Source organism: Mustela erminea, chromosome 11 (assembly GCF_009829155.1).
Source record: "Mustela erminea isolate mMusErm1 chromosome 11, mMusErm1.Pri, whole genome shotgun sequence".
Taxonomy (NCBI): Eukaryota; Metazoa; Chordata; class Mammalia; order Carnivora; family Mustelidae; genus Mustela; species Mustela erminea.
Window position 1 is genome coordinate 21,593,630 of NC_045624.1, and position 14,538 is coordinate 21,608,167.

Genomic DNA, 14,538 nt, shown 5'->3' on the forward strand with positions numbered 1-14,538 from the left:
CCAGCAGGTTTAAAAAAAACCAAAAAAACTGCTGTCTTCAGTTACCATAGAGGTAATTGACCTTGATCATGGTCTGGAGCTAGGCTTGTTGCTATACAAACATGGAAGAGAGGACTGTATCTGGAATTCAAGGTATGGAGTATATTTTGGTGTATTCATGTCTGAGACAGTGGTGAATAGAGAATAGGGAACAACCACTGTTCCACCCCTGCTAAAATCTCCCAACAAAGAGCTCACATCCCTTGGGGTAAAGGTTTGATCCACTTACCAGACACCAGACCAAGAGCACTAAGGTGCTGGCAGAGAGCGAGGGAGATATAGGAGGAGTGATTATGGGAAGGAGATAGTGAACCTCAGTTACGGCTTTGGAATGGGTCATAGCAGCAAGGATTGTACCATATGCCCGTCATTTTCCTGCATCTTGTAGAAAGAATGGATGGTTACCATCTCGCAGGCTCGGTGATTGGTTCATTTTCCTGGAGGACACGTTCAAATTTGAGGGGTGCAAAGGGTGGACTGTTCTGGGTACTGCTTTTGAGCCACCTCCCGTTTTCTCAGCCTTCCCTCTGATCCCTGCTGCACTTGTGGTCCGCCGCTCTGGGCAGGGGCTGGCTCCCTGGCCTCGGTAGTCCCTCACTCCAGGCATACGCCGTGCCCGCCTCGTGTTTCTCCTCTTGCCCTGCCGTTCGCTGGCACTCCGGTTTGGGCACTCACCTGTGGGAGTTAACATGTGAATTTAACCCAACGGGGAGTTAACACTCTGGATTTAACTCTGCCAGTGGCCGAGACCTAGTGGGTAAATTCTTTCCTTTTCATGCCTGCAGCGGCAGTGACCCACTAGAAAAAATTTCTTTGTATTAATTTCCCTCCTTTTTTGCTCACCTTCCTGTCTTCACTTCCCTTCCCTCAGAACACATTCCCAAATAAAGTACCTGTCTGTAAGCCTTTGTCACGGCAGCTCAGACTGAGAGAAGCACGGAGCAGCAGTCAGCAAACTTTCGCCTATGGCTAAAACTGCCACCTCATTTTGTAAATAAAGTTTTATTGGAACACAGCCATGCTTTTTTTTTTTTTTTAATGTCTTCTGCATGGCTGCTTTCATGCGATGCAGAAGCCAAGGAGAGAGACCTCAGAAGAAACTGAACCTGCCAAGCCACAATTTCTATCTAATTGGAAAAATGCAAATATTTGTGAAAAAGCCAGGTTGATAAATTATTTATATCCCAATAGTGGAAATCTGTGCCACTATTAAAATGATATTTTAGGTGTATATTTGGATATTTAAAAATATATAAGTACCTAAAATTAAAAGAAAAAACCTACCAATAGGGAAAGCTTATTAAGATATATTAAGTGAAAAAGGGAGGTGCCAGAAGAGTGGAGATTCACCTGCATGTGTTTTTATATCTCTGTGGTTTTATATATTTTTTAAAAGTTCCTTAAGAAAACGTTAGTGACTGTTCACAATGATTGTCTTTAGTTGAGCGGCACTATAGCCGAGGGTGGTTGAGGCGAGGCTTCGACTTTATATTATGACTTTCTGAACGTTTTCAATGCATACTCTTATAGGAAAATACTTCTGTAACTAAAAAAAAATAAAGAAATTGAAGGACTATCAGTTCTTCACAACTTTCTCCTCTGGCAACCTGACGGAGCAAGTTGGAGTTGTAGGCTGTTTTGGATCCTGTGAAGGGGAGGCGATGGACAGTCGGTTTGGAAGACAGGAAGATAAAAGGGTGAATAACAGCATGTAAGGGCTAAAAACCTCTTTGAAGTATGGACATGGAATTCAGTAGCTCCGTCCAACTCTTCTCCTTATTTCTGAAACGCAGTAGAAAGGTCTGAAGTCACTGACAACTGTCGCTTTAGGAAGCCATTCCTGAAAGATCAGAACCTCGAGAGTTAATCATTTTAGTCCATGTCTTTTAAGGAGTCTGATGGGTTTTTAGGAGTTGGGGGATTTCACCATTGTCTTTACTTTTTATGCCAGTTACAAGTACCTAAAGTTATATATTTGTTTATGTGATAAAGTATATTATCTCCCCTCTCATTAATATGTTAGCTCCGTGAAGGCGAAGACTTTGTTTTGCTTGCTGCTCTAAACTTAGGCTTTTTAAGAGCCTTTTACCCAATAGGTTTAATGTTCCTCTACAGAAGACACTCGGTGAATATTTGCTGAATGAATGGCTGCATTAAGATAATTATGGGGACAATGGGAATTAGCTGGGGGTGAGCTCCACAGGAGGGTGTTAATTGATTTCATGGTACCTCATTTGATTTTTCTTAGTCTGACTAAGGACATGACTGGAAAGGAAGATGTGTACCGAGGCCCAGCCATCAGGGCTCTCTGCAGAATCACTGATGTAAGTTCTCTTTGTTTACTGAAGCATCAAAAGGGACAGTGTGTTTATCTACAGGTGGGCGTGTACATGTAATAGGATTCCTTAGTCTGACTTTGTGGTCTTCGGTATTACAGAAACCACCAGAAAGGCTTTTGTGCCTCCAGGCTTTTTTCCTTTCAGGTCCTGTTTTCCTTTTGTGTATTTAGATTGGTCTCTTTCTCTATTTGCCCTCATGGAATTTTGTCCTAGTCCGGGAACATTGCTTGCAGGAGACCAAAACCCATTTGAATTTAGTTTTTTTGTTTTTGTTTTTGTTTTTAACTTTATTGTAGAGAGTAGATCTTTCAGAATTTGAGGTGAAGCTTACAACAGATGCCAGAGCAAGAAATAGGACATCTCTGAGGAACTCAGCAGCAAGATTTCTAGGATATTTACGATTGTGATCCATCAACTTACCAGGCTCAGGCCTCCTCACTGAAATAGTGGAGAGAACCTGGTTAGCCATCGGCCGGCCTGTGGCCGTGTAGCCATGTAGATGTGAGTCAGGTATTTAACCTTGACTCCATCCCTGACATCTGGAGGGATGAGGTTATAAAGTGTATTAGGCTGTCCCTTTCTAGGAACTCTGAGTAGGAAAGGTTAAAAGGAAGGGCAGGCTGGGCATTGCCAAGCATATCAAATAATATTTCAGCTCTATCCATGGTTTGGTATGTTTTATGTGGATGGTTAGTCTTCTCAAGTTTTAAAGGTTGTGTAACAGCAAATGGTAAATCTGGATGCTAAGAGGAGTAGTAGAAATGGTACAATGTTCTTTGCTGCTCAACTGTTTGGCTGTGGTGGTTTTTGTTTTTCGTATTTAAATTGATCACAGAAGACGTGACAGAGGCAGTGCTGGCAATAAGGCAGTCTGAGTATTGATCTCCGTCTGTTTACACATCTTCATCTGCTACCAGCCTCCCAGTGCTCAGCTTTCCTCCAGTTAAATTTAAAAAGAACTTTATTTTCAGAGGATTTCCTATTGAGGGCTTACTATAGTAGTATATTAACATGTAATTCTTTGGTATCTAAAATAATCAGGGATTCCATTTGATTGAGAGGATTCTATGGAACCCAAATAAAATACATCCCCTTCATACAGAGGTATCTTCAGAATTTCAAAACAGCTCCATCCCCATCTAGGAATTTCTTTTGTAACTGCCCTAAGTTGAGCCTCTCTTTACAAACTGGGATTCTCCACTTTGAGACTATTGATGTCATTGTCGAACAGTTAAGTTTTTTTCCTTCCATATACACTTAAATATTCCTCTTTGAAGATTTTTGTCTGGGTCCTGCCCTCTGGGGTAGGATTACTCTGTTATATGATAATCCTTTTAATGCTTTCTAAATACTGGCACAGAAACAAATAGATGACTGCTTTTGTAAATGACTTTGAAGCAGTAGTTTTGGGTGAAAATGTTTTGCTTCAACAGCGTTTTCTTTATGCGCGTTACCAGGGAACAATGCTGCAGGCCATCGAGAGATACATGAAGCAGGCCATCGTGGATAAAGTCTCCAGCGTATCCAGCTCCGCACTGGTGTCTTCCTTAGTAAGTGAGCGAGCAGCCGCCTGCTTCTAGCGGCCGTTAGTTTCTACCACAAAAACCAAGTATTACTGCGATTCTCTCCCAAATGAAACATTCACAAAATGTACCTACATCATTTATCCCAGAGGGTTTTATCAGAGGAGCGTTAAAATGGGCAGTTAAAAACATGAAATTTTCCCTTTTGGTATGATGCTGTACAGGTCTCTAAAAAAGTCCTTACTGTCTCAGCAGCCAGTCAACTTACAGTTTATATTTTTCTGGGGTTTTGTTTTGTTTTCTTTCTAATCAAGGTGTGAAAGAGTTCCAGATTCAGTTGAAGTTCCTGATGAAGAAACACAATTGAGATTTTTCTTTTCAGTGATAAAATCTGGATATTTGTATCTCAAATAGTGTACCCAAAACTTATGTAAATTCCTCTTTTTTTTCCTTTTCTGGCTTAATGAATCTCATTTATTCGTATGAAATCTTTGTATGTTCCACATTTTAAGAAAAAATGTACATTAAATCTTGGTTTAAAAAAAAACAAAACCAGGAAATCTTCATGTTGAAAGGTTTTGGTAATTAGAGTTCTGTTGTATACATAATGAAGATGGGGTTAAGGGAAAGTGGTGGACAGACAAGACACTGGCTGAGTTTTTAAAAATTTTTGTTTATTTTTTAAATCATTGTGACCTGTACTTCTGCCTCTTGCTGCTTTATCCTCTACTTTCCATAGCATGTGTGGTGTCCTTTAGTCCAGAGCCTCTTGTCCCACTTTTACATTTCTTACCGGAAAGTGGTCTTTGTTTCAGCAATACCTTTTCTTTCTCCTGTTTATCCAAACAAAATGCATTCATCACAGCCTGATCACATTGCATTTGATGAGAATCGGTTGTTCCTGCGGGAATGGATTAGGTTAGACCCAGAAGAGGTTATGGGTCTGGAATATAGTTGGTCAAGCAGGGGATATATCAGTACTATTTCTCTATCTCTCTCTTTTTCCCTTCCAGTTGAGTTCTACTTCCTGGAAGTAGAACCTAGAAAGCGAACATTATTAAGCACCTTCTAGTCACTAGCCCTTCCTTTGCTGTCCGTCCCTTCGCATCGCGTTCTTTCATGCATGTCTCTCAGCGACCCCCCACCCCCACCCTAACATCTTGGAGAAAGTTTCTGGTTTATTAATTGCCTTGTGAGTAGAGATTTGAAATAGATTACTAAAAGCTACAGAGTTGTCTCTCTCATTTGGAAATGTCTGTTAGTGATTTTCTAAGAAAACCAGTTCATGCTTGCAAACCTCTAGTCACCGTGCATGATCTCCTCTTACTTTGCTCTGTGTCTAGCACATGATGAAGATAAGCCATGATGTGGTTAAGCGCTGGGTCAACGAAGCCCAAGAAGCTGCTTCCAGCGACAACATTATGGTCCAGGTACCACCATCGAGTCACACTGGGTCTTGGGACCAGATTTCTTTAACCCTCCTTCTTAGGGGCAATGTGTTGACTCCCCAGATGTGTACTAGCTAAAGGCTAATACGGAGTGGCTTATTAGTACGTATTCTCAAGTACGTATCCCACTGATTAGAATTACTGTCTGAGGCCCTGCTAGTGTTTCTTAAAAGCTGTAGGAAAGTTCAAGAAAGATTCTTACATTCAGTGGTGGTTGGAGATGCTCATTCCAAAGGTCCTTCATATTGCATTTCCTACCTTTATTTGAAAAATAATTTGTGATGAAGGATGTCCCAGTTCTAGGCTTTTCAGAACTTTGTTATGGTAGACATTACACAAACAGTGAAGAGTAATTTTTAGTTTGTGAAACTTAAAAACCTTCTTGGGAAGATCTTTTGATACTCATTAGTTCCTAATTAAAAGGAATACGATTAAAATTTTAACTGGCAATTTTGTGTACTTGAGAGGATATGTATTCATCCCCTTTCAGTGTTTACAATTTCTCATGTTAGCATATTCAGTTATGAGGAAACAGAGTAGTAATTTTTCCCTCAAGGAACATTCTCACTCTTAACTCTTATTGTGTTTTTACACAAAGTGCCACAATAATTACACTCTTTAAGTCTGCTTTAGGAGTTTACTCCTTTAACTACTAACATGGCCGCAGATGACTTAAAGCCACTAACAGAGACCTGTGACACTGGTAAAGCCTGGGACCCGAGAGCCTTTGTCCTAAGGATGTGTGGGGGCCACGCTGAACCTTCTAGAGCCATCTTCGGATTGTAGGTCACATCTTTAATACCGCTGGTCCAATCTGAGTCTTTGATTTCTGGGGGTGAAGCTCTTATCCTCTCAGTCTTGCCTGTGTGTGATTCAGTATGCAGAAGATATTCTGTTGGTATACATTTCACTTGGGTATCTCTTTACTAAAAATCTAGGGCCATATGATTTGATTTTCCTGGAAGTTTGTCCTCTCTCTCCTCAGCTTTCTGTGTGTGACATCGTTTTTCTTGTTCTTCAGTACCATGCATTGGGAGTCCTGTATCACCTCAAAAAGAATGATCGCCTTGCTGTTTCTAAGATGTTGAATAAATTTACTAAATCCGGTCTCAAATCACAGTTTGCTTACTGCATGCTGATCCGAATTGCCAGTCGCTTACTAAAAGAAAACGAAGAGGGGTAAGTGTCTTCACCTAAACCCCAGTTATTTTCTGTTTGCTGGGTTAACCTACTTCCGAGTTTATTTCCTTTATGTATTTTTTTGGGGGGGGAATGCTGATTTTACAGATGGATTTGGTGTTTTCCAAATAAAGAAAATTCATGGGATTCTAAGTAATGCAATCTTTTTTAAAAATTTACCTTAATGTATGCTCTGGTATATGTGTTTAATAGATTATGATCGCAAATAATATGGTAAGAAACTGATATTGAACAAGAAATACTTTTGGGTTTTAGGGTGTGCAATAATGTGAAAGCTAGAAGTGACATGAAGAATCTTGTTTGTTCCTTTTATTTTTATAAAAGAATATTGAAGTGCTGTATTTAATGATTTATTTATATAAAGGGCATGAAGGAGGAAAAGAGAATTCCACATTTGTAAGGCTCAGATCATTCATGAAGTAGTGTTATATTATTTGATGGTAGGCTATGATAGTAGAAGGATGAATATTGTAATCTCTTAACTAACCACAAAAAAAGAAAATAGATCTAGCATAAATGTCAACAGAGAAGGTAAAATGGAATATTAAAAAAAATATATTCGGTTGAGCTTCCTGCTTCTGGTAATGGTGGAGTAGCTTGTTCATACTAGTCCTCTGCAAATACTTCTGTCATTAATACAAAACTTTGCCTTCCATCAAAAGTAGGAAAACCCACCACTGTTTGAAGTACTGGTGAGTGGTGAAAAGTAGGAAAAACTGAAAGGAAGTTGATGTTTGAGAGGCAGAAGCTGTAATAAGTGAGATTTCTATATTTCTGGCTAGTCTCCTGAGATCCTGCAGTTCCCAGATGTGGGATCACAGAAAGCCAGAGTATTTACTGGACAAGAGGGGTCAGAATATAGTTTGAGATTGGAGGAGTGATGAAAACCTGTGCTGGAAATCCTGAAAGGAGGGAGCCTCAATTAGGGTAAGCCCTACCAAGGCCATTTCAAACTCTGCAAAACTCTGTGGTGTATATACAGTAAAAAATTGATAGAAATGCAAAGAATTTGGAAAATGTGACTAGTAGTTAAGAGATAAAGCAGTCAACAGATACTGACTCTGATATGCCCTGGACATTGGAATCAGCAGACAAAAACTTGAGCAGATTTATAAAAGATGCTTTCAAGAGTTTAAGTGGGAAATAGTTATAATGGATGAGTGGGGGAAATGAAAACTATAAAAAGGGACTAAAAAGATATTCCAGAGCTTTAAATTCCTTGCCAGTCAGAATTCAACCAGAGAAGCAGAACCTGTAGCAGATAAATATATAAAGAGATTTATTACAAGGAATTGGCATTTCCAGTAGGAGCTTGCTAAGCAAGTCCAAGATCTTTAGGGCAGGCTGTTGGGAAGGGAAGATACCACAGGCAGGTTGGAACTCGGGCACAGGGTGAAGCTGCTGTCCACTGGTGGAATTTGTCATCTCACATTTTACTATAAGCAGCAAGATGAAACCAGGTCACACCTTCAACACTTTCCCTGGAAAATTCCCTCCAGTAAAGAGTCAGGTTCATTATCTACAGGTTATATTTTCCCTATAACTGCAGGACAGGATTTCACGAATCTCTCCACTAACCTATAATAAGGATCCATTTTACTCCAGTTTACAATAACTTCTTCTTCCTTCTGTGCTCTTGCAGGATCCCCCAAGACTGGATTTTCCCCCTTCCTTCCCTTTTAATTCTAGTATAGTTAGCATACAGTGTTCTGTTAGTTTCAGGTGTACAGTATAGTGATTCAAGAATTCCATACATCACCCAGTCCTCATCAGAACAAATGCACTCCTTAGTCCCCATCACCTATTACCTCACCCCCATCCACCTCCCCTCTGGTAACCATCAGTTTGTTCACTATAGTTAAGAGTCTGTTTCTTGATTTATCTCTCTCTTTGCTTTGTTTATTTGTTTTGTTTCTTAAATTCCACATATAAGTGAAATCATATATTTTTCTGACTTATTTCACTTAGCATTATACTCTTGAGCTCCATCCATGTTGTTGCAAATGGCAAGATTTTGTTCTGTCTTATGGCTGAATATGGTTGTGTGTGTGTGTACGTACACACACACATACCCAGTCTTCTTTATCCATTGATCTATCGATAGACACTTGGGCTGCTTCCATAACTTGGTTACTGTAAATAATGCTGCAGTAAACATAGGGGTGCATTGTATCCTTTTGAATTAGTGTTTTGTGTTTTTTTTTTTAATTCTTAGGGTGAATATCATGGGGTATTTTTATTTTTAACTTTGAGAAACCGTAAACTCCATATTGTCTTTCATAGTGGCTGCACCAGCTTGCATTCCCACCAAGAGTATGAGTGTACCTTTTTCTCCACATCCTCACCAACACTTGTTGTTTCTCATTTTTTTTTTTTAAGATTTTATTTATTTATTTGAGAGAGAGGAGGTGAGAGAGAGCATGAGCGAGGAGAAGGTCAGAGGGAGAAGCAGACTCCCCATGAAGCTGGGAGCCCAATGCGGGACTCGATCCCTGGACTCCAGGATCATGACCTGAGCCGAAAGCAGTCGTCCAACCAACTGAGCCACCCAGGCCTCCCGTTTCTCATGTTTTTGATTTTAGTCATTCTGACAGGTGTGAGGTCGTATCTCTGTGGTTTGGGGTTGCATTTCCCTGGTGATGAGTGATAGAGGGTATCTTTTCACGTGTCTTTTGACCATCAGTATTCTTTGGAGAAATGTCTGTTCACGTCTTCTGCCCATTTTTAATTGGATTGTTTTCTGAGTGTTGAGTCTTATATATTCTTTATATATTTATATATAAATATATATATATTTATATATTCTTATATATTATTTATATATTTTGGATACTAATTCTCCATCAGATATGTCCTCTCCTTGCAAATGACCTCTCCCAATTAGTAGGTTGTCTTTTAGTTTTGTTGATTGTTTCCTTTGCTGAGCAGATGCCTTTTATTATGATGAAATCCCTATAGTTCATTTTTGCTTTTGTTTCCCTTGCTTTAGGAGATGTATCTAAAAAGATACTGTTACAGCCAGTATCAGAGAAATTACTACCTCTGCTCTCTTCTAGGTTTTTTTATGCTTCCAGGTCTCATATTTAGGTCTTTAATCCATTTTGAGCTTATTTTTATGTATGGTGAAAGAAACTGGTCCAGTTTCATTCTTTTGCAGGTAGCTGTTCAGTTTTCCCACACCATTTGTTGAAGAGACTGTCTTTTTCCCATTGCATATTCTTGCTCTTTTTGTAGATTAGTTGACCTTATATTTTTGGGTTTATTTCTGGCCTTTCTATCCTTTTCCTTGAATCTGTTAACCTGTTTTTGTGCCATTACCATACTGTTTAGATTGCTACAACTTTGTAGTATAACTTGAAATTGTGATACCTCCTGTATGGTTTTGTTTTTTTTCAAGGTTGCTTTGCTTATTTGGGGTTTTTGTGGTTCCATGCAAATTTTAGGATTGTTTGTTCTAGTTCTATAAAAAAATACTGTTGATATTTTATTAGGGATTACATTAAATCTGTAGATTGCTCTGAGTATTATGGACATTTTAACAATGTTTGTTCTTCCAATCCATGAGCATGGAATATCTTGCCATTTGTGTTCTTTTTAATTTCTTTCATTAGTGTTTTATAATTTTCAGAGTACAGGTTTTTCACCTCCTTGGTTAAGTCATTCCTAGGTATTTTATTATTATTGGTGCAGTTGTGAAAGGGATTGCTTTAGTTCCCTTCTGTTTATTATTAGTGTGTAGAAATGCAGTGGGTTTCTGTTACATTGACGTTTTTCATCCTGTGACCTTACTGAATTTATCAATTCTAGTAGTTTTTTGGTGGAGTCTTTAGAATATATACTATATTATATATAGTATATGCAAATAGTGAAAGTTTTATTTCTTCCGTACTAACTTGGATTCCTTTTATTCCTTTTTCATGTCTGATTGCTATGGCTAGGACTTCCAGTACTATGTTGGATAAAAGTGGTGAGAGTGGACATCCTTGTCTTATTCCTGATCTTAGGGGAAAAGCTTTCTGCTTTTCACCATTGAGTATGTTAGCTGTGGTTTTTTCATTTAAGGCCTTCATTATGTTGATGTATATTCCCTCTAAACCTACTTTGTTGAGGGTTTTTATCATGAATGAATGTTGTAGTTTGTCAGATGCTTTTTCTGAAGTGATCATATGGTTTTTATCCTTTTTCCTATTGAAGAGATATATCACATTGATTGATTTGCAAATATTTAACTACCTTGCATCCCTGGAATAAATCTCACTTAATTGTGGTGAATGATTTTTTTTTTTTTAAGGATTGTTGGATTCAATTTTTAATGTATATATATTTTAAAATATTTATTCATTTATTTTAGAGAGAGCATAAGTGGGAGGTGCAGAGGGAGAAGGAGAGAGAAACTCAAGCAGATTCCGTGCTGAGTATGGAGCACTACACAGGACTCAATCTCACTACCCTGAAATCACCTTTTGAGTTGAAACCAAGAGCGGGATACTTAACTGACTGCAGTCACCAGGTGCCCTGATTTGCTAATATTTTGGTGAGGATTTTTGTATCTGTGTTCATCACAGATAGTAGTACTTTTTATTTTTTTTTTGGTAGTGCCTTTATCTGGTTTTGGTATGGGGGCAATACAGGCCTCATAGTTTTTATTCCTCTTCTATTTTTTGGAATAGTTTGTGAGGAATAGGTATTAATTCTTTAAATGTCGGGTAGAAGCCATCTAGTCCTGGACTTTTGTTTGTTGGGAGTTTTTTGATTATGGATTCAGTTTTATTGCTGGTCATCTATTTAAGTTTTCTATTTCTACTAGATTCAGTTTTGGGAGGTTATGTTTCTAGAAAGGTATTCATTTCTTCTAGGTTGTCCAGTTTGCTGGCATATAGTTTTTCATAATATTCTATTGCAATCCTTTGTATTTCTGTGGTGTTGGTTATTATTTCTCCTCTTTCATTTCTGATTTTTCTGAGTCCTCTCTTTTTTGATGAGTCTAAGGGTTTATCAATTTTGTTGATCTTTTCAAAGCTCATCTTTTCAAAGAACCAGCTCTGCTTCTTTGATCTCTGTTCTGTTTTTTAGTTTATATATAGTTTATTTCTGCTCTAATCTTTATTTTCTCCTACTGGTTTTCCATTTTGTTTTTCTTTTTCTAGCTCCTTTAGGTGTAAGGTTAGGTTGTTTATTTGAGATTTTTCTTGCTTCTTGAGGTAGGCCTGTATTGCTATAAACTTCCCTCTTAGAACTTCTTTTGCTGCATCCCAGAGATTTTGAACTGTTAGGTTTTCATTTTCATTTGTCTCCATGTATTTTATTTCCTCTTTGATGTTTTTGGTTGACCCATTCACTGTTTAATACTATGTTATTTAACCTCCATGTATTTGTGCTCATTCCATATTTTTTCTTGTGGTTGATTTCTAGTTACATAGTGTTGTGGTCAGAAAAGATGCATGGAATGACTTCGATCTTTCTGAATTTGTTGAGACTTGTTTTGTGGCCTCATATGTTATCTACTCTGGAGAATGTTCCATGTACACTTGAAAAGAATGTGCATTCTGCTGTCTTAGGATAGAGTCCAAGACCAGATTTCTACAAGTGGTCTGTGAACCCTCACAGGCAGTGTTCTTAAAGACCATATTGCTAATAGCAGTCTGTTTAAGGCAATTTAGGCTTTTTTCATCATGCTTCCCTGAATTCTACCAGCTTCTACTGGCTTCTAGAGACAATTCCACAGTTTCACGTTTTTTTTTTACAGTAACACCTCACTGTCAGATACCAAAATCTGTATTCATTCTTTATTGTTACTATAACAAATGATCACAAACATAATGGCTATTAAAACATCCATTTATGATCCTGTGGTTCTGTAGGTTAGACAGAAGTCTCATGGGCTAAAATCAGAATGTTAGAAGGATGCTGATGCTTACTGGAGGCTTTGGGGGAAGAATTCACTTTTAATCTTATTTACGTTGTTGGCCAAATTCATTTCTTTGTGGTTAAAGATCAGTAGGTCTCTATTTCCTTAATCGCTGTCAGCCAGGGGTTGGTGTGTGTCATGTAAGATAACATATTCACAGGTTCCATGGAAGAAGCCTGGACATCTGGGGGGCCATTCTGCCTGCTACACAGACAGTAACCGAAATGGGTAATTTACTGGATAGACTTAGCAGCAGACTAGAGATGGCTAGCAAAAGAGTGAAGGAGTTAGTGTATTTGAAGGAAGAGTAATAGAAAGTAACTAATTTGAAGAACACAGAAAACAGATGAAAGAAGAATAAATGCTTCAGAGAACTGTGGGTTACTGTCAACTGGTATACCACTTGGTGTGTAATTGGAATTCCCGAGGGAGATGTGAGAGACGGGAGCAGAAAAGCTATACGAAGAAATAATGAACAGATTTCCCAATATGCATTCATTCCACCAGTGCAAGGTTCATTTAACAGTCAAAACCCAACATAACATTCCTCATTTAAAGAATAAAGGAGAATAATCTCAATATCGTAATGGATGCAGAAAAAGCACTTGATAAAATTGAGTGACAATTTATGATTGGAAATCTCTTTTCACAGCAAAGAATAGAAGGGAACATCATTATTCTGATGAGGGTGCCAAAAAAACTTCCAGTAGACTTTATACTTATTGGTGGCCTATTAAGGATTTCCCCCTGAGATTATAAATGAAACAAGGATGCCTACTAACATTTATATATATGAATATATATAAACTTTTTTAAAGCAGCATTTTACTGGAAGTCATACTTGATGCAATAAATAAAAAAAAAATCTAAGGATTGGAAAGAGGGCATAAAACTGTCTGCTGACAATATGATTGTGTATGTAGAGAATGTAAAATCTATGCATTAGCTATCGGAATTGATATAACTGATATGTGAATTTATCAAGGTTACTGGATAGGTCAGATTCCAAAATTGATTTTATTTCTATATTCCAGCAACCAATCAGTAAAATAAGATTTTGAGGGGCACCTGTTCGGCCAGTCAGTTAAGTGTCTGACTCTTGATTTAGGCTCAGGTCATGATCTCAGGTTTGTGAGATCACACCCCACATCAGGCTCTGCACTGGGTGTGGAGCCTGCTTAAGATTCTTTTTCCTTATGGTTTGTCTCCTTCCCAATCCCATCTTGTTTCATTGATTCTTCTCCTACCCACTTAAGTACCCCTGGGGATAAAAATACATGTTTATAAAAAAATAAAAAATTTAAAAAAATACATAAATGAGGGGGAATAGGATTGTGTTTTAATAAAGCATTACTTATGGATCCTGAAGAAAAAAAAAAAAAAGATTCTTTTTCCTTCTGCCCCTCCCCTGCCCTACCCTCTCCTTCTTTTTTTGCCTTTTCTACATAAAATAAAATAAAATACATTTTTAAAAAAGACATATTTATTTGAGAGAGTGTGGGTGCCCATGAGCTGAGGGAGGGGCAGAGTGGGGGGTGGGGAGTAGATTCTAGGCTGAGTGAGGGGTCTGATTTGGGGCTCAATCCCAGGATCCTGAGGTCATGACCTGAGCTGAAACCAAGAGTCAGACGCTCAACCCATTGAGCCACCCAGGTGCCCGAGAATAAAATGAAAGTTTGAGGGATGCCTGAGTGGCTCAGGTGGTTGAGCATCTACCTTTTGTTCAGATCATGCTCCCAGGGTCCTGGGGTCCAGCCCTGTGTTGGGCTTTCTGCTCAGCAGGGAGACTGCTTCTCTCTCTGTCTCTCTCTCTCTCTGTGTCAAATAAATCTTTTTAAAAAAGAAAGCTCACCATAAAAAACAAGTAAAATTGTGAAAAGATGGCACTATTTGTATTGAAATCAAATCCTTAGGAATAAATCTACCCAAAATCGTATACATTTCTACACAAAATTATAAAATGTTCTTGAAGTATAACCTGAGTAAATGAAGGGTTAAATCCTCTTCTTCGATTGGAATATTCAGTACTATAAAGATGTCACATCTTACTTTGATCTTTGGATTCAGTGGACCCCCGAGCA

The 14,538-nt window shown here is 38.3% G+C and overlaps 1 protein-coding gene across 3 annotated transcripts in view; it reads left to right on the plus strand.

Annotated features, from left to right (window-relative positions):
- Window positions 1–14,538, plus strand: part of COPG2 (COPI coat complex subunit gamma 2) — a 116,076-nt gene that overhangs the window by 27,457 nt on the left and 74,081 nt on the right. For 2 of the 3 annotated variants that reach the window (XM_032305225.1, XM_032305227.1), the window contains 4 exons: window positions 2,288–2,363; window positions 3,836–3,928; window positions 5,245–5,331; window positions 6,371–6,528. In XM_032305225.1, the coding sequence (XP_032161116.1) occupies window positions 2,288–2,363; window positions 3,836–3,928; window positions 5,245–5,331; window positions 6,371–6,528 (414 nt within the window). The remainder of the gene's footprint in view (window positions 1–2,287; window positions 2,364–3,835; window positions 3,929–5,244; window positions 5,332–6,370; window positions 6,529–14,538) is intronic. The other variant, XM_032305226.1, reaches the window with a different exon arrangement.